The sequence below is a fragment of the Acartia tonsa genome, chromosome 11 (assembly GCF_053477335.1).
Source record: "Acartia tonsa isolate MP-2025a chromosome 11, ASM5347733v1, whole genome shotgun sequence".
Taxonomy (NCBI): Eukaryota; Metazoa; Arthropoda; class Copepoda; order Calanoida; family Acartiidae; genus Acartia; species Acartia tonsa.
Window position 1 is genome coordinate 40,382,494 of NC_137270.1, and position 20,471 is coordinate 40,402,964.

Here is a 20,471-nt window from a genome sequence, read left to right on the forward strand (position 1 = left end):
AAGGGTGACGCAAACTTCAGGTATCAGTTTTCGCGATTTATTTATTTTCTCTATAAGATAAAAGCGATGCTTGCGAGATTATCTAATTTCCTATTATATAAAGATGAATTTTTCTCAAATCGTGAAAACTAATATCTGAAATTTACGTCACCCTTTCAACATTGCGTATGACTGCGTACAACTTTTTATGACAGTCCATCCTAAATTATTCTAATGAAAAGGGGACTATGCATGAACGAGATCAAGTGATGTTCAGCACCTTCTAGCAGTGATGTTAAGTATTTTTGGGGTTTCTATACTTGGCTATTTAGGCCTAAATGAATGAAAAAATATATACCATGATCTTGCAAAATTATGAAAATTAATGCCTAACGAGGTCGAGATTATGAATAATCAAAGCTTAGACGTAAAAGTAACTATGCTTTTTTGATGAAAAATGTAAATTGAGCGATTAAAGGATAGTAGATTGTAATATATGTAAACAGATTTATTTACTTTTCCATTTTATAGCATTTGATGATGTTTTGCAGTGTTATTATACTCTTCACTTTGAACTCAACAAAACATTTGATGATAATTAGTAAAAAAAATGCTTGAGTAACCTATTAAAGATTAATACAAAACCATGGGGAAACTTATTTCTTGAGTTGATTTAACTAAATTAAACATAAATCTTAAATAATCATAAAAAAAATACAAAACATCACTGTTAGAAGGTACTAAATATCACTTAATCTATTTCGTGCATAGTCCCCTTTGTTCATGATTTATAATACATATAAATACGTCCATAACAAGCAAACTTTTATTTAAGCAAAAAAGTAAATAGGTAACATATGTATGAAGAAAATAAATGGGAAAAAGTTTAAATGAAATTGAGTGAGATTAATCTAGCTTTATAGAACACTTCTTGTATGTATTTTTTCGTCTTTAGCCGAAATATTAAATGATAAATGATATTTTATTTTTATTAAAACCTTTTTTCCAAAGCAATTATGTATAATACTTGTAATAAGAAACATTCCTGTTTATCTATCCATGTATAATACCTACTTATTTAGGATCTAACCATATTAAATATAAGAAGATTTTCGCAGATAGTAAAATAAAAATTAGGACAAAAACACGTAACTGAGCTAAGTAGCCGATCTCTTTAATTCTAGTGCATGAAAAGTATCTTTTTAATAGCAAAGCTACTTTATAATTCACTATGTTTGTCTGTCCGTCAGTCCGTAACACTTTAAGGTAAGTGTGATTTTCTTGGCTAATATTAAAGATAGACAGCTAAACTTTTCAACCTTTTACATAAATGCATCTAGTCTAAATTTTATTTTGTTCGTCTGTCTGTCGGTCATGCATCAAAAGACATACCATTTATTTTTATTTAATTATTTAATTAATCACCTATCACATTGATAGCATAGAAATGGCGGGCACAGTTGTCCCTTCATGGTTTCATCCATATTATGAAGAGTGGTCAGAAATCTAAAATATTCAGTAGAGTTGTACTTCCACAATGATGATACACAAAATTACCCCTTTTGTAGATTACAATTAGTGCTTGAAACGTTTGAACACTTAACTTAATGATCCATCCAACCAAAGTTCTAAATAGTCCCCAAAGTTGTTGAGCCAACGAATAAGAAACAATTATTATAAAACTTTGGGGACCAAATTGGTGATTTTTTTAAAACAAGGACATAACAGTACTTGAATATATAACCAAATTCTGTTTATTACTCAAGTTAAATCTTATTCTCTTACAAAGAAAGATTATAAAAATACTTTAAAACTTAAGAAATAATAAAAAATGTTATAAACAATATTACTTAGGTAACCTTTTTCTACTCTCGTTAAGATTTTCTTCAAGATTTTGTCCTACACTTTGTACATAGTAAGTGCCATTTTTTCTAACTAAATCGTAAATCTCCTAAAAAAATTTTATTTTAATGGTGATCATCTTCAAATCGAGCACTAACCCCCCCCCCTCACCCTCCCTTAATTTAAAATATATCAAAAATATGGTGGGTGATTGAATTTTCCCTTATGCTTAACTTCTAGGAGGCGAGGCATTTACCACCAAAGCCCTAAACCTGCGGGCCACTCAGGATCCAATAAAACCTAACCTAACAGACCTAAAGTAAAAAAAAATTAAATAATTCCACAAAAATAAAAGAAATACCCCTTTATAATTGTGAAAGCTACAATAATTTTATAATGAAAAATCTTACTGCTAATGTCATGTCCATAACGCCGGATTCATGTTTAGTTTCAGATGGATATCCCTCTCCAGTGTGTAAAGAAGTACCCAACAAAAATATGAAAACCAACCAAAGCATCATTTTAAATTGAATCTGAAAGATATATGGATGGATTATTGAGATGCTGATTAACACGGACGTCCAAGCTTTTTATTTTTACAGGGGGGGGGGGGAAATGAGGGGTTTCAAAGGTTTAAAGGAGGGGGGGGGGTAGGTAATAAAACAACCTTTTAAAAATGTAAGGGGGGTACAAAAGGGTTTTAACGTTTTAATGGGTTGAAACACACACCCTTCCCATAAACGTCTATGCTTATTAAGTAAATCTTTTCATTTTATTTCCTTTTCACAAGTTTTATAAATGTTTTTTTGGACTTAAAGTCGAAAGAGAAAATTCTGATCTATATAAAACTTGAAATGATATATTATGTAACAAAACCACTCTATAATTAGTCTAGCAATCTAGAGCCCATTTGATTAAAAGGAATTATTTAGATTGTAAATGTTTATATGAATTCACTCACATGGTTGTTGCCATCCTTGTTCACTTTAAAATTTTATATTTGATGTCCAAAGTTGTTAGATATTATTCTTTTACTTTAATATATTAAATAATGCTACTTATGATCAGTAGGCAAGATACTTCTTTCACAAAATAAAACTAAAAAACAACTACACACAAATGCTTTTCTAAACCAGAATATTACCGACGACGTACTATTTGTAAATGTACTTTGGACTATCTCAGATTTCGCGGATTCCATTTTTGGCTTCCATCTATGTATAAGTTAGATGAAGGATGTTTGAAACGGACTAATTTTGTCCAAAAACCTGCTAATTACCATTATTTAAATAAATTTCCATTAAACAAAAATAAAAGTTCCGAAACTAAAAAAAATCGTATAATACGAAACAAATTGGCGCCATTTTTTAAGTCAGCAACTTTTGAGTTTTTCTATCAAAGGGGAAGGGGTGAATTTTATTTTTAGAAGGATGTATTTATCAAAATGAACGTACTATGTAGTTTTTAATATTTTTTTTTTTTTTTTTGGTGGGGGGAGGGGTGGAATAATTCATACACTCTAAGGGAATATACGACCAGAGCCCAAATGTAAAAATCTTTATGCAACACGCAAAAAAAAATATTAATTTGGATTTAACTTTCAACATCATGAGAAAAATTTAGAGAAAAAAAAGAACAGTACTTTAAGGGAAGCTAATCTTTATAGAACATACTTGCATTAAAAGATTTAATTATTTAAAAAATAAACAAGGAAGAACTTTCTTACGTTTGGCAGACAGCGCAGCTAACATCAGTCAGGGAACAAAGCTGTCCGTACGTTTCAATAGTCCAATTAGACATCAGCTCATGAAATCTACAAAAAATCCAATTAAAATTGCCGAAAAAGGGAGAGGTCATTTTCTAGTAAATCCCGTAAAGGTGTGTGTTATAAGGCCTAAAAATAGTAGTAGAACGATAAGGTGCTCTAGATATATGTATTCCCTATTGAATAGAACAATAGGGAAATTTTTTTTTTTTTTTTGATAACCGTACCTGGATTATCTAAAAAAAATACGAAATTTCTATCAAACGCTTTGTTGGCTCAAACTGACAAAAATTAAAAAAAAATATAATTATAATAATAATGTTTTCTATAGGTACAAGGTAAAGGTTAAGAACAATCTATACCATTAAACAAAGGAAGAAGTCATTCTTTACAGGTTGATTTATTATAATTATATTTTTTTTTATTTGGGTCAGTTTGAGCCAAACAAAGCGTTTGATAGAAATTTCAGATATTCCAGGTACGGTTATCAAAAAAAAAAAAAAAAATTTCTTCCCTATTGTTCTATTCAATAGGAAATACAAATATATAGAGCACCTTATCGTTCTACTACTATTTTTAGGCCTTATAACACACACCTTTACGGGATTTACTAGAAAATGACCTCCCTCTTTAATATTTTGTTGGGGTAAAGTTGGCGTAAAACTTGTTTTTTTATGTAACTGAAGGAGAGTAGGTAAGGAAGGGGGAGAAAAAAGGGAAGGGGGTTGAGGGGAAATTTTCCTTTAGAATGGTTTGTTAGAATCACATTCCCTTTCCCTGCATTGAACATTAGTTGCGCTCCTTTAAGGGTGTAGCCTCAGGGAGTAAGGGAGGGGACAATGGATCGAATATTCTATTTTAAGGAGTCTCAGACTTTGAGTACTGGCTTAAAGAAATGTGCAAGAATTTAGCAGTTTCTGACTGAGTTTGGGTACTTGCGCATGAAATGCCGCTACTCGTTGTGTTTGTTTCGAATGTAGCAGACGGGGAGAAGGGAGGTGGAGCAAGGGGCAAAGGAAATAAACAGAGTAAAAAGGGGCAGTCATATTCTTGCCCAGCCAGCTAGCAGCTGGCAGGGTCCAATAAACTTTTAATATAAAAAATCAAACCATAAAACCTCCAATATTTCATCAAAAACAAGTTGTGATTTCACTTTACATGACGCTATGGAAATCTATTATTCAATTAACAATCCCTTTATAATTTCCTCCAAATTTATTGGATTAATCTGGATTTCATGCCCGTTCTTTGATAACTCTTATATTGCATTAATTGCCCATTGTCCCCTCCCTTACTCCCTGGTGTAGCCTAGTAGTGAAAATCAGGAATCTTAAAATATAAGACAATGGTTAAGTAAAGGATATAAAAAAAACATTGATGCAATATTTAATTATTTTTCTCGTATTCATTCGAATCGGGTGGATAGGAACCGGTTCACATCCATACGAAAAAACTATGTCTAGCATCGTATTATATCCAGCTTTCTACGAATATAAAAATGTACAATTATAAGATTAAAACCAGTTTTTTTTAACCCCGAGGTGCCGAAGAAATAGCTATTATTCCACCTTAAAAAAAAAACTTTGGGGTGGGGCCAACTTTTTCTCGAGGCAATTTATCTTAGGAGGGTGGTGGTACCCTCCCCCAATAGTCACCTTTCATTTTGCTCAGTGGTCTCTGTTCTTAAATTTTCTATTCTGTTTCTCAAATCATCTAAAAAATGGAGATTAGTCACTTATCGTATTATACAGATTTTTTCTGCGGATAATAAAATGAAAAATTCTAAGATAAATTCAAGTGTAGTTGGGGCCCTGTCCCTGAGGGACTGAAGGCAATGGCCCTGCGGGGAAATCTATTTTAGTATACCTTGCCCCTTCCTACATAAGAAGCATACAAAAAGAAATAACATTTAAAATAAACTAATAAAATCAAACTAAAGAGAGCATATAAAAGTCTAAATCTTAATCTAAAATTTTAGAGGAAGACCTTCACCAAGTTCCTATACAGATAATGTACTCAACGACCATTTGAATACTGATTCTAAAAGTTTTATTCGGTTTGGTTTTAGGAATCTCATTACTTTTACATTTTTTAAAATATTTTTTGTTTAAAAATATTTGTAGAATTTGAGAAAAAACCATATGTACAAAATATATAATATACAGTTCAAAATCGAGATCCCCCTCCTTTTAACTTACCAATACCAACCCTAAAGTCTGATTGAAATTTTTGAATATTTGTTTGAAATGTTTCAACTGTAGAATCAACATACTGCCTAAAATAAAAAGATATCTAAATAGTAAATAGATTTTCGCAGCTGTTATCTAAGATAGTTTTCATGGCGATAATTCTATTCAATAAGTATTTACTCTACAACGCACTTTATCCATCCGTCAAAATATCCAGATGGCAGCTTTTCCAAAAAGACTAACACAATCTTCTTCTAGGGTTTATACCTGGAAACTCTAGTTTTTTAAATTTATTATCTAGAACTTCTAGTGTTTAAACCTGGAACTAATAGTGTTTAAACCTGGAACTAGTAGCGTTAAAACCTGGAACTACTAGTGTTTAAACCTGGAACTGCTAGTGTTTAAACCTGGAACTTCTAGTGTTTAAATCTGGAACTTCTAGTGTTTAAACCTGGAACTACTTGTGTTTAAACCCTTAACTACTAGTGTTTTCACCTGGAAGTTCTGACAGCCTGCTGGAAAGATGTCTGAATACCAGTTGGATCAAACATATTACTAATATATGCATTAAATTCTTCCAAAACCTCATTCAAGTCCAGTAACTAAAAAAACAAGGATAAAACATCCATAAAAGAGAAGAATATCAAATCAGACAGAGAAAATTGTTGATAAACATAGAGGGACTTGTGAATTGTATTCAACTGTCAATCATCAAGCAAAATTTTTAAATCAATATAACAATTCGGACACGCATAAATTAAAAAAAACAGAGCTCTTCTTTATCGGACTACGGAAGGAACCTAGAAATAGTGTCTAACTTTTTATCTTTGTGACGTAACAAAAATCCGTCTCTTTTTTAGGGGTTTCCTTTCCCACCTCCCCTCTCATCCTTCGATTTTTGTTACGTCACAAAGATAAAAAGTTAGACACTATTACTAGGTTCCTACGTAAGCTTTGCTGTCACTAGATTACATAAAATTACAGTAAAATAATAGAGAAGGCACGAACTCTATCCATGGAGTTAGGACCTTGTGCCGACTTTCAATTGGGTCTTTGAATTTCAGCCAATAGAAGAGTCCATAAAAAAGAACAGAAAGCAATTTGCTAGTAGACGAAAAGGGTCTCTACCACTTGGGCCAGGTAGGTGTCTGAATAATACACCCATGATTACATTTGTGGGTTTTTTCTAACCTGGGGTTTACACTCGCAATATAGGATAAGGATAAACAGGAAAATTAAGTTTTTCATTTTTGCATCTGAAAAAAATTGTTCAATATATTTCACGTGATTTTCCGTCTTCTATTTAAAATAGACTGCTCAATTTTCCCTGTATTAATAAGGGGGGGGGAAGTTTTGCCACTTTCGCTTACTCCGTGATTATTGGGCTAGGTATTAAAGTTAGACTATAGGTTATTTGGGATAAAAGTTTACTTTTGGGTAGTAGCTCACGTATTTTTAATCATTTTTTGGATAACCCCACCCCCTAGCCCCCCGGGGCTCAAAAACCCCCTAAAAATGAACCTAACCTTAATTTTCTCAGGAACAATTTGACCAATTGAGATGATTTTTTAAACTTAAGCTTTTATGCTTATAAACTAACTTTTAGTTTAGAAGTCACCCCCCTGCCGCCAACCCCTAGCCCTCTGGGGCTCCAAAAAACCCAAAAATGAACCTAACCTTAATTTTCTCAGGAACCATTTGACCAATAGAGATGATTTTTTAAACTTAAGCTTTTATGCTTATAAACTAACTTCTAGTTTAGAAGTCACCCCCCTGCCGCCAACCCCTAGCCCTCCGGGGCTCCAAAAAACCCTAAAAATGAACCTAACCTTAATTTTCTCAGGAACCATTTGACCAATAGAGATGATTTTTTAAAGTTAAGATTTTATGCTTATAAACTAACTTCTAGTTAAGAAGTCACCCTCCTGCCACCAACCCTTAGTCCCCCGGGGCTCAAAAAAAAACCTAAATATGAACCTAACCTTAATTTTCTCAGGAACCATTTAACCAATAGAGATGATTTTTAATACTTAAGCTTTAATGCTTATAAACTAACTTCTAGTTTAGAAGTCATCCCCCTGCCGCCAACCCCTAGCCCTCTGGGGCTCCAAAAAAACCGTAAAAATGAACCTAACCTTAATTTTCTCAGGAACCACTTGACTAATAGAGATGATTTCTTAAACTTAAGCTTTTATGGTTATAAACTAACTTTAAGTTTAGAAGAAGCCCCCTGCCACCAACCTCTAGCCCCCCGGGGCTCAAAAAAACCTAAAAATGAACCTAACCTTAATTAAAATTTCTTATTTGAAGAGTTAGAGGTACATTTATTAAACCAAATATGCTTATTTTTGGTTGTTACTGACATATTTGCTGAAAAAATTAGAATCGGCTTCCAGGTTCAGGTGCTGCAGGCCTCCAGGTCCACTCTGGAGACAGGTAAAATTAACATTTCTTATTTGAAGAGTTAGAGGTACACTTATTAAACCAAATATGCATCTTTTTGTTATTGACATATCTGCTGAAAAAATTAGAATCGGCCTTCAGGTTCAGGTGCTGCAGGCCTCCAGGTCCCCTCTGGAGACAGGTAAAAATTAAAATTTCTTATTTGAAGAGTTAGAGGTACACTTATTTAAACAAATATGCTACTTTTTGGATTTTATTGACATATCTGATGAAAAAATTAGAATCGGCCTCCAGGTTCAGGTGCTGCAGGCCTCCAGGTCCACTCTCGACAGGTGAACATTAAAATTTCTGATTTGAAGAGTTAGAGGTACACTTATTTAACCAAATATTCTTCTTTTTGGATGTTATTGACATATCTGCTGAAAAAATTAAAATCGGCCTCCAGGTTCGGGTCCTACAGGCCTCCAGGTGGACACTGGATAGGTAAAAATAAATTTTCTTATTTGGAGGTTAACTTATAAAACAAACTATGCATTGTTTTTGATGTTAATAACATACTTGAAGATAAAATTTAAATCGGCCTCCAAGTTCAGGTGCTGCAGGCCTCCAGTTCAACTCTAGACATGAAAAAATTTAGATTCTTAATTTAAGAGTTAGAGGTCAATTCCCCAGAAAATAAGCATCTTGTTTTATAATATTACCATATTTAAAGAAAAAATAAAATCGGCCTCCAGGTACTGCAGGCTTCTTGATGGCTTTTTGGGGGTATTTTCAGATATTTTCGCTGTTTTTTTCTCAGTTTTTTAAAACATGTTAGGTATCATATTCATTGATACTTTTTGATATGGACACTTTTACCTGCGTCTTGGTGACCGCTGGTTGCAGCTGGCCAGGTGAATATCTGAACTAGGAGCCAAATTAATATTTTTCTCCAGAAATAGTAATAACAGCCAAAAGATCCATATTCTGTTTTATAAGTTGCCCTCTAACTCTTCAAATAAGAAATTTTAATTTTTACTTGTCTCAGGAGTGGACCTGCAGACCTGCAGCACCTGAACTTAGAGGCCGATTTAAATTTTATCTTCAAGTATGTTAGGAGGCCGATTTAAATTTTTTTCAGTAGAACACCCAAAAGAAGCATGTTTGGTTAAATAAGTGTACCTCTAACTCTTCAAATAAGAAATTTTAATTTTCACCTGTCGAGAGTGGACCTGGAGGCCTGCAGCACCTGAACCTGAAGGCCGATTCTATTTTTTTCATCAGATATGTCAATAATATCCAAAAAGATGCATATTTGTTTTAATAAGTGTACCTCTAACTCTTCAAATAAGAAATTTTAATTTTACCTGTCTCCAGAGTGGACCTGGAGGCCTGCAGCACCTGAACCTGGAAGCCGATTCTAATTTTTTCAGCAAATATGTCAATAACATCCAAAAATAAGCATATTTGGTTTAATAAATGTACCTCTAACTCTTCAAATAAGAAATTTTAATTAAGGTTAGGTTCATTTTTGTTTTTTTTGAGCCCCGGGGGGCTAGAGGTTGGCGGCGACTTCTAACTTAAAGTTAGTTTATAACCATAAAAGCTTAAGTTTAAGAAATCATCTCTATTAGTCAAGTGGTTCCTGAGAAAATTAAGGTTAGGTTCATTTTTAGGGTTTTTTGGAGTCCCGGAGGGCTAGGGGTTGGCGGCAGGGGGTTGACTTATAAACTAGAATTTAGTTTATAAGCATAAAAGCTTAAGTCTAAAAAATCATGTCTATTGGTCAAATGGTTTCTGAGAAATTAAGGTTAGGTTCATTTTTAGGGTTTTTTGGAGCCCCGAAGGGCTAGGTGTTGGCGGCGACTTCTAACTTAAAGTTAGTTTATAACCATAAAAGCTTAAGTTTTAAAATTCATCTCTATTGGTCAAATGGTTCCTGAGAAAATTAAGGTTAGGTTCATATTTAGGGTTTTTTGGAGCCCCGGAGTCCTAGGAGTTGGCGGCAGGGGGGTGACTTTTAAACTAGAATTTAGTTTATAAGCATAAAAGCTTAAGTTTAAAAAATCATGTCTATTGGTCAAATGGTTTCTGAGAAATTAAGGTTAGGTTCATTTTTAGGGTTTTTTGGAGCCCCAGAGGGCTAGGTGTTGGCGGCAGGGGGGTGATTTCTAATCTAGAAGTTAGTTTATAAGCATAAAAGCTTAAGTTTAAAAAATCATCTCTATTGGTCAAATGGTTCCTAAGAAAATTAAGGTTAGGTTCATTTTTAAGGGTTTTTAGGAGCTCCGGAGGGCTGGGGGTTGGCGGCAGGGGGGTGACTTCTAAACTAGAAGTTAGTTTATAAGCATAAAAGCTTAAGTTTAAAAAATCATCTCTATTGGTCAAATGGTTCCTAAGAAAATTAAGGTTAGGTTCATTTTTAAGGGTTTTTTGGAGCTCCGGAGGGCTGGGGGTTGGCGGCAGGGGGGTGACTTCTAAACTAGAAGTTAGTTTATAAGCATAAAAGCTTAAGTTTAAAAAATCATCTCTATTGGTCAAATGGTTCCTGAGAAAATTGAGGTTAGGTTCATTTTTAGGGTTTTTTGGAGCCCCGGAGGGCTAGGGGTTGGCGGCAGGGGGGTGACTTCTAAACTAGAAGTTAGTTTAAAAGCATAAAAGCTTAAGTTTAAAAAATCATCTCAATTGGTCAAATTGTTCCTGAGAAAATTAAGGTTAGGTTCATTTTTAGGGGGTTTTTGAGCCCCGGGGGGCTAGGGGGTGGGGTTATCCAAAAAATGATTAAAAATACGCGAGCTACTACCCAAAAGTAAACTTTTATCCCAAACAACCTATTGTCTAACTTTAATACCTAGCCCAATAATCACGGAGTAAGCGAAAGTGGCAAAACTTCCCCCCCCCCCTTATCTAGTATTTAATCTACCTACTTGGTTCGTTGGTGTTCGCTATTTATGAATGTTGTCATCCTTGTTTTAACGAAGAAACATCAATAAGTAGCAGAGCTAAAAAAACATGGATGACAAATTGACAAAATGGGTTATAGAACACATGTTGAGATGTCATAAACAAGAAAATTAAATATATAATATTAAATATCCCCTAAAAAAATCAAAGAACATCACAAAAACCTTCATGAAAAAAAGGATTTTTGTCTTTTGAAGCATGAACGACAGACAGACGGCAAAAAAAAAATTATAGTCAAGATGCACACAAGTCATAAGAATCTTTAATGAAACTTTCAGCTGTCTATCTCAAATAGTATCAAATTTCCAACGTAGTGGTACTGACAGAAAGACAGACGGACAGACAAAGTGATTTATAAAACAAAAAATATTGATTAATAATATCTTTAATGTTTTTAAAAGTTGGTAGATTTTTATGAATAAATAATAGTGCATTAGAACTTAACAAAATAAAAGTACAAAGCTTATAATTTATTCAATAACAAAAATGTTTGATAATAATTTCTACGCATTTAACTTAAACCTTATCTTAGCTTTCATAAATATTCATAGCAAAGGATTGAACATACTTCAAGTTTCACAAGAAAATCAAATAAAATTACCATTATTAGTAGGTACTGTAATACTTTGTATATATAAAAGAAAAAGGACTATCCACGAAAGTTAATTATATCACCAAAAGACATAAACCTTTTTTAAGTTTAAGTTCCGTGATTTTCTTTGATTTTTTTTCATATTATCTTTGCTATGACAACTGAACATCTGCTTTATAACTCACAATGTCCGTTTGTCCATTCTATTATTTTGTTTGTGCTTCGATGTGCGGGATGTTTTCATCCTTGTTGTCTTAACTCATTCATAAGATACAGCAAAGTATTTGTTATTGAACTTTTAGAAGGATAAAAATTAAAATATGTCCTTGACTTTGACAGCGGAGTGTACACTAGGAATCTAAAGGGATAAGACAAAGGTCGATAAATAGTTTAATATCCCCAATGATGATAAACAAAACCATCTCTTCTGTAGATTACAATAAATGGTTGAAACATTTGGAAACTTAACTTAATGAACTATACAATCAAAATTAATAGAAGTCTCCAAAGTTGTATAATAACCAACGAATAGAGAAAATTAAAACAAAACTTTGGGGACCAGTGTAATAAACAGTCTAATGCCCCTTGCCTCTCTGAGTGTACACACATATTTCTAGATGCAAAGCTTTTTTATACCTTGTTAGGGCGGGATACTCCTTCGATTTCATATAATTATAATTTTCTTTATCTGAAAGTCCTAAATGTGCTTGGTAATGAGTTGCATCTGTTTATGGGCCAAGACATTTCCCCTGCTCTCACTATTATGTCACATCCTGACATAGCAGCAGTTGCATTTTTAACGTCTCCATTCTGACGCGGTGTTGACCAGATTCGAACTTCACTGCAAGCAGGTTTCCTATCATTTGAGCTAATGTCACGGGTAAGCTTTACTACAACTTTTAGGTAACGCAGAGATTTCTTATATAACAAGAATGACACCATCCATTAGTGGTAATTACTTGTCATTCTCTAGGATTATCATCCTTGTTTATTGGCCCCAAAATAGTTTTAAACCTTCCAAGGGCCTACGAGAAGATGCACTGTAAAGGAGAACTATATCAGTTCAGTGGGGTTAGCGAGATCCTTCGGAACTAACAGACCAGACACACAAACAGGGATCCTTTTACATTTTAAGGATTTAAGTTATTTTATAATCATATTCATTACATAAGGAACTTAACTTGAAGGTATTTTATCTCTAAAATTAAATAATAATAAAAACAAAAACAAAATCCTTATGCTTTAATGCTATTAAGTAACATTTCATTAGCAGTCTAAACGAAAAGATTCATGTAATGAAAGTACTTTTGACGTATCTTTAAACCTTATTGTAATTAAACATCTGATCATGATTATAGAGTTACTTCGTAATTTAGAAAATACCATATCGATTTAGAAATCCTCCTACGAGGATTGCAAACAAAAGGACAATTCAAACATGCCAAATTTTTTTCCAACAGCTTAGATTACATAAATCTAATTTCTCCTAAAAAATATTAGTGTACACTATTTTTTTTACATAGGGCCCCTTTTCACTTCTAAAAGCTTGGCAATCAATATCAGCAAGAACAAGATTTTAAGGTTCAAAGATTATAGAGCGAAGCACCTATAATATTTACCAAGGGATACGCCCCTATTGGCCTCTATGTGGACATATTGGTTTATCTATACTTTAAGGATTAAAAACAAAGTTCCTTATGTAATACCTACAATTTGCTTCATCACTAGCCTCAATGGGAGGGTAGGGGATGTAAGGTAAATAACTTAAAACCACATCAAAACATTTATAAAGCTTACCAAAAAAGTAATTGACTAATTCGGACCAGTATTTTTCCGAAATCTTAAGTTATAAAAATACAACATTGTTCAAGATTTCTTGGCTTTCAAATGAAAATTGAAATATGTGAAGTACGTAGGTACAGTGGGGTTAAAAAGTACATTCCGCTGAAGAGCATGTTTACCGACAAACCTCAAACTAAACTGATAATATGTTAACATTTTCAATTTGATTTCAAGTAAAGGAGGAAAGAAAATGAATAAAGTAGGTGCGCTTCTTCTGAAAAGAGTGAACAACCTTCCTCAAACTTACAAATGAACCTGCCATAAAACCAAACTAACATCTAACTCTATCTATCTATCTATTATCAATCTCCCGCCCTTTTTCCTTCTCCGTAGCGCAGACACGTGTAGAAATTAGAGTTATATCACATTACGTACTTATGTAAGCTTAGCTAGAAAGAGAAAACATTCATTTTAATAAATAAAAAAGTGTACTATTTTATTTTACGCATTAAATTAAAAAACTTATCAATTTAAAAAGCACTTAATATGGTTATAATTGTTTATTTTTAGATTTTAGGTGAAAATAAGTCTCCTAAAATATGTAGACTTTTTCTAGACCGGTCTGGTGCCGATTTTATGGGGGAGGAAAAAGTATTTTATGTTTCATAAAAACAACAAAAATATCAAATAGATAATATCTCTTAACCACTGAACCCATTTAGTTTTCCACTTAAGGGAAGCTTACAGGATGGTTTTAGGATATAAAGTATTGGGATGGTTTGAACCTTATCGGTTTGGGAGTGTTGGGGGCATTGAACGCCGCCCTTTCAGTTTTGTCTATCTCATTTTCTGTGTGTGAAAGATAGAGGGCTATAACTAAGTGACTTTTTAAATATGAGCATAACACATAACTGAGAGATGAAATTTTTTTGAAATCTCCATCCTGGCAGGCACAAGAAGCCAGCAAACCTGGTAGGGTCATTCAGGTAAAGAGCAAAATATATTTGTTTCACTTCCAACAAGGCTATTTTTAACTTTTGGTACAGACTAAAAAATCCTGTTACTTTTGAAATTGAATCTCCCTTCCCTAATAAAATTTGCTACATTTAACAAGGACTTCTTAGTTTTTTCTTATGTGGAAGCAAAGTAAAGGGGTTTAAAAAGTTTCAGGGGGGAACGCCCCCCCCCCCCTTGACGTCTATGACTTTTAAAACTATTTGTCCATGTTATTATAGTAGCTTGTCTTTAACTTCATCCTACAAAGACATTAATAATCGTGTAATAAGAGATTTTTTGTGAAAATGTACATTCTTCTTTTTTCTAATTCATCCTTAGCTACTGCTTCCCTAAAGTTCTTGTAATTTTATTACTATTCTTTTTAAAAGCCAGGCTTTTCTATAGTTCGTTTATCAGTCGGTAACGGTTAGCTTTTTTCATTAATTTGAACATGTTAAATTGTCCTATAGATTTCAAACTTTGCATCAAGATTCCTATGACAGTTAGGTATGATTTAGTAAGCGTAACAACTCTATAATCCTTACAAGAGAGTCCGTACATCCATTAAAAATATGTTGAGTTTTAACCTGCTCTACAACAATTTTTTATAACTTATAATCATCCTATTCATCTGATATTTGGAATACTGATTCCTATTACATCAAGGTTTATTCTTATAAGCAAAGCATCTCCAAAATTAAGTCCTAAAAATGTACCCAAGTATTACCATAAACATTGTTCTGTACTTAAGCAGTTTTGCAACAAAGAGGGAAGTCATTTTCTAGTAAATCCCGTAAAGGTGTGTGTTATAAGGCCTAAAAATAGTAGTAGAATGATAAGGTGCTCTATATAGTGGTATTCCCTATTGAATAGAACAATAGGGAAATTTTTTTTTTTTTTGATAACCGTACCTGGAATATCTATCATAAGAAATTTCTATCAAACGCTTTGTTTGGCTCAAACTGACAAAAATTAAAAAAATATATAATTATAATAATAATGTTTTCTATAGATACAAGGTAAAGGTTAAGAACAATCTATACCATTAAATAAAGGAAGAAGCCATTCTTTACAGGTTGTACGAGCAGTGAACATTAAAATGAAACTTTAACAAATCATTAATACAATGACTTAGTGAAACAAACCAACACAACAAGTTACATACAGACAGTTTTGAAAACATTCAGATATACAATCTATATAAGAAGGTAAGAGATTCAAAGTGGAGGTTGCATGTCATATTCTTTCTTTGCTTATTGTGTAGTATGTCATTTTTAGTTTCAAATCCTATTTTAAAGCCAGAATATTTTTTTTTATAATAAAGATTGACCAAAATATAGTTGAAAAACAAGTTAGTTTTTTGATAATGAAAGTTTAATTTACAGAAAAAATGTTCTAAAATGTAGTTGTTCGCTGTAGTGAAATTGAAATGAAACAATGCACATTGAAACCTTCTACTTCAAAGCAAACAAACTGAAATTCCACAAACATAAAACTAATTTTTGTCACCTTGAATAAATCAACCTGTAAAGAATGGCTTCTTCCTTTATTTAATGGTATAGATTGTTCTTAACCTTTACCTTGTACATATAGAAAACATTATTATTATAATTATATTTTTTTTAATTTTTGTCAGTTTGAGCCAAACAAAGCGTTTGATAGAAATTTCTTATTTTTTAAAGATATTCCAGGTACGGTTATCAAAAAAAAAAAAAAATTTCCCTATTGTTCTATTCAATAGGGAATACAAATATATAGAGCACCTTATCGTTCTACTACTATTTTTAGGCCTTTTAACACACACCTTTATGGGATTTACTAGAAAATGACTTCCCTCTTTAAAACTAAAGGGGTATCAAAATTTTGAGGGGGGTGATCTAATACCTATATATTATGAAAATGTTGAAGGGGGTAAACAGTGGGTTTCAAGGTTTGAAGGTTGTAACATCCCCCTCCCCCCTTGAACGTCTATAACCTTTTCAACTAATTGTCCAAATAAGTATTCTCTTTAACTTAATCCTATTAAGTATGTTATAAACTATTGAATTGCAAAAAAAAATATGCAGTAAAGCATGGATATTCTTATCTTTATTGAAGGGAAATATTACTAAAATATAAAATCAGCTGTATAATACGGACACCAAATAAAAATACTACGCAAAGAGAAGGGCTTACTATGTACACACTACTACTATATTTACTACGCACAATTTTTCCTAGAAAAGTACAAATTCTCTATCCCACACACACACACTGTATGCTTTACAGGGCCCAAGGTCTTTATTTTCATTAACAAAAATCATTACAAAAAGCTTAATATTTCCACTTTTAATCCTTTTTAGTTAGAAGCATAATTCTTATGTATGTATATGAAAAAGTCCCTGAAATCTACTTTTGAATTTCTCATGTTTTATAACTTCTGTGGTACGGAGGCAAGGCAAGGAAAAGACGCATATTATCAGAATGATAGCGAAGGCATGTTTTAGTTTGTTCTAGCCAAGCCCTCAGTCTGTCTGTCCGTCTGTGCTGTGATACTAGTTTATACACTTGTTGAGCTAAAACTGCGTCATTTTTAAGCTTTTTTAAACATAAAAACTTTAGTTTAAAAAAAAAATAAAGCAAAAAAGACAAAAAGACAAAAGTTACGTGAAGAATAAACATTTAAAAAGTTGCTATCAAAACAAAATTGCAAGTTAAGTGCGTAAAATAAACGTGAATTGAAAGCATTTTTGCAGGGTTTTTGCAAAAGTGGCAAAAAATACGCGCACGTGCATATTTGTGATTATCAGTGGTTTGTGGTTTTAGAAAAATTAAAAAAGGTAATTATGGGATTGAGGCTGCTATATGATTTATTTTGCCTGTTCATGACTAATCCTGTTATATAAAGTAGTAAATTTTCTTTTCTGCAGCTTAAGATTTCAATAACTACTGAATTAGTTCTCTATTTTTAAGGGAAACTTAGCCTTGGCACTGTAAGGTTGTAAACTATTTTTCTGCCCCTTTCTTAGCCCAAATGCCGGGGCGCAGCCGCTATTTCACAAAAAAAAGTAATATGACATTGATATTGATATAGAAAATACATTTAACTTTTCGAAGCAAAGCTGTTTCATACTGAAGGATTTATACATTAGTAATAGTAACTTTCTCTAGTTTTTTTTAAAGCAAAGCTTTTCTAAAGGGTTTATTAGTCCATTTTTACATCCGTTAGTTTCTTTAGAAATGTTAGAATCGTTCTTTCTGGTTCTAAACTTTCTTGCTGATTACTATAACAATTGGGTATGCTCTGGATAGCATTGCAACTTCATAACTTTTACCTGAAAGTACAAAAGTAAAGCATAGCCATGTTGATTATTTTACATTATATTTGTTGATTTTAGGTAATAATATCTTTTAAGCTCGCCTTTATGGATATTGTAATTCTTGTCACGTTTGGTCACCTATTAATTTAAGAATACCGGGGGTGGGGTAGATATACCACACTTTTCTGGGATCTTGCTGAGTCAAGTATCAACTGTTGGGAATATCAAAGGATGACTCCATGCAAAATTTGAGCCGGTTCCGGCCAAAACCGGCCGTGAATTTTATGAAAAACCGGTTTTTTCCGGTTTTTAGGGGGTATCTGTAAATCGATTCAGCTGGAGCAAAACCGGTTAGAGCTACAAAAAATTTTACTTCATATGAAATTTAGCCAATGCAATTGCCTACAAAAATGTACTTCATCATCAACTTGATTGGACAACTCTTTCCCCTCCTAAATGTCCATTAAAACTTCGGAAACGGCAAAAATCGCCAAAAATCACGCCTTCGGCGGCAAATAACGGCTAAACGGTCAGCCGGAGGCGAATGAACATAAATAAAGAAATGTCTGCCTCAAAAAGTTGTTCAACATCACAGAGATGCTTGAAGTCTCTAAAACGACTCCTTCCCCTCCTTTAAGGGGAAAAACTGAAAAAACGTGATTTTCAAAAGTATGCCCACTTCGTGGGTGTGGGGGGCACTGAACCCGTCACCCCAGGGTCACCAAATATAAAGTCTAGGCGGCCCACAATGCTGAATTTTCACCAAGTGAAAGTTTTGTGTCATTATCTCTTATGAGAAAAAAGTTATTAATTAATTAAAATTTCAAATTGTGATTTTTTGATGGATTTCTTTGATGAAATGACAGGCCGGTCAATTTTTAGGCCATTTTTTGCGGTTTTTGGGCCGTCACGCCCAAACGGTTTGAGATAATCTCACGGGACCTTTTGCCCAACCTAAGTCTGGTTATTTGTGAGGTCTAAGAAAAAAAAAATCCCGGATTGGATGAAGCACGACGTCGCTGCGTGCCGTCAAAAATCGCTGGTCGGCTCATTTTGCCCCCTCAAACCCTCACCTCGTGCCATTTTTCTGTGTAAAGATTATAATTATAATCTTTTGCGTAAGTCTGTTTTTCTTCCTAGACCTCACAAATAACCAGACTTAGGTTGGGCAAAAGGTCCCGTGAGATTATCTCAAACCGTTTGGGCGTGACGGCCCAAAAACCGCAAAAAATGGCCTAAAAATTGACCGGCCTGTCATTTCATCAAAGAAATCCATCAAAAAATCACAATTTGAAATTTTAATTAATTAATAACTTTTTTCTCATAAGAGATAATGACACAAGACTTTCACTTGGTGAAAATTCAGCATTGTGGGCCGCCTAGACTTTATATTTGGTGACCCTGGGGTGACGGGTTCAGTGCCCCCCACACCCACGAAGTGGGCATACTTTTGAAAATCACGTTTTTTCAGTTTTTCCCCTTAAAGGAGGGGAAGGAGTCGTTTTAGAGACTTCAAGCATCTCTGTGATGTTGAACAACTTTTTGAGGCAGACATTTCTTTATTTATGTTTCATTCGCCTCCGGCTGACCGTTTAGCCGTTATTTGCCGCCGAAGGCGTGATTTTTGGCGATTTTTGCCGTTTCCGAAGTTTTAATGGACATTTAGGAGGGGAAAGAGTTGTCCAATCAAGTTGATGATGAAGTACATTTTTGTAGGCAATTGCATTGGCTAAATTTCATATGAAGTAAAATTTTTTGTAGCCCTAACCGGTTTTGCTCCAGCTGAATCGATTTACAGATACCCCCTAAAAACCGGAAAAAACCGGTTTTTCATAAAATTCACGGCCGGTTTTGGCCGGAACCGGCTCAAATTTTGCATGGAGTCATCCTTTGATATTCCCAACAGTTGATACTTGACTCAGCAAGATCCCAGAAAAGTGTGGTATATCTAGGGTGGGGGGGGAGGGGGAAGATCCCAAATTTAAGACTTTTTGCTGGGTCAGGAAGGGGGGGGACGTGCTCTCTATTAGAGATTTGGGAAATAAATCCTCCCCATCTCCTAAAAACAAAATTTCGTGTGGGATAGGTAAACACTCAACTTAAGGGCGCAGCCCCTTCTCCTATGCAGTAGTAACTGTTTAGTTAAAGGATAATATGGTCGCTTGCAAAATTTACTAGGGAAGCTTTGTATCCTTTGTTTTAGGAAGCGGTACAAGGTACCAGTCCTATAGAGAAAATTGCCTCTAGGGGCGTAGCCGCTAGTATAAAAATATGTTAATGGAATACGAACCATACATTTTTAACTGTTAAAATTAAAACATTTTTAAGTTCTTCTTGATGTATGAATTTTTTTTCCTACAAAACTTTACTAATTAAACGTAGTTTATTTTTCTTACATTTCCTTAAAATCGGGACATTTGTGTTTTTTTTTTATGGAAGGTTCCTTTTACATTTACAAGTCTATTTTCATAAAAAATAAAAAACCTCTTGCTACATTTGAAAGTTAAGCTAGTGTTAAAAATTCTGGATGAAAACGTAGTAGCGGGTTTCACCGTGTTTTCACATTTGCTTTTCTAATATTTTTAGCCCCTGCTCTAACCCTGCGGGACCTATTTTCTAATCAAACGGGGCAATCTTAAACATTTACCTAACCCAACCTAGCCTAAAATAACCTATCAAAA

The 20,471-nt window shown here is 33.6% G+C and overlaps 2 protein-coding genes and 1 long non-coding RNA gene across 5 annotated transcripts in view; 2 read left to right on the forward strand and 1 right to left on the reverse strand.

Moving 5' to 3' along the window:
* Positions 1-7,028, reverse strand: part of LOC145332290 (trypsin-1-like) — a 41,052-nt gene extending 34,024 nt beyond the window's left edge. For 2 of the 3 annotated variants that reach the window (XM_080177249.1, XM_080177250.1), the window contains exons 1-5: positions 6,967-7,028; positions 6,271-6,377; positions 5,785-5,861; positions 5,242-5,299; positions 3,548-3,634 (exon numbers count right to left, since the gene is read on the reverse strand). In XM_080177249.1, coding sequence (XP_080033375.1) covers positions 3,548-3,634; positions 5,242-5,299; positions 5,785-5,861; positions 6,271-6,377; positions 6,967-7,023 — 386 coding nt within the window. In that variant the 5' untranslated portion in view covers positions 7,024-7,028. Of the gene's footprint in view, positions 1-1,404; positions 1,486-1,838; positions 1,931-2,231; positions 2,706-3,547; positions 3,635-5,241; positions 5,300-5,784; positions 5,862-6,270; positions 6,378-6,966 lie in introns of those variants that run through there. The other variant, XM_080177251.1, reaches the window with a different exon arrangement.
* LOC145332292 (uncharacterized) overlaps positions 1-20,471 on the forward strand; it is a 90,228-nt gene that overhangs the window by 50,857 nt on the left and 18,900 nt on the right. The gene's annotated exons all lie outside the window — the stretch shown is intronic.
* Lpin (phosphatidate phosphatase LPIN) overlaps positions 16,664-20,471 on the forward strand; it is a 52,758-nt gene continuing 48,950 nt past the window's right edge. Inside the window, exon 1 of the mRNA XM_080177244.1 lies at positions 16,664-17,310. The gene's annotated coding sequence lies outside the window, so the exon portion shown is untranslated. The remainder of the gene's footprint in view (positions 17,311-20,471) is intronic.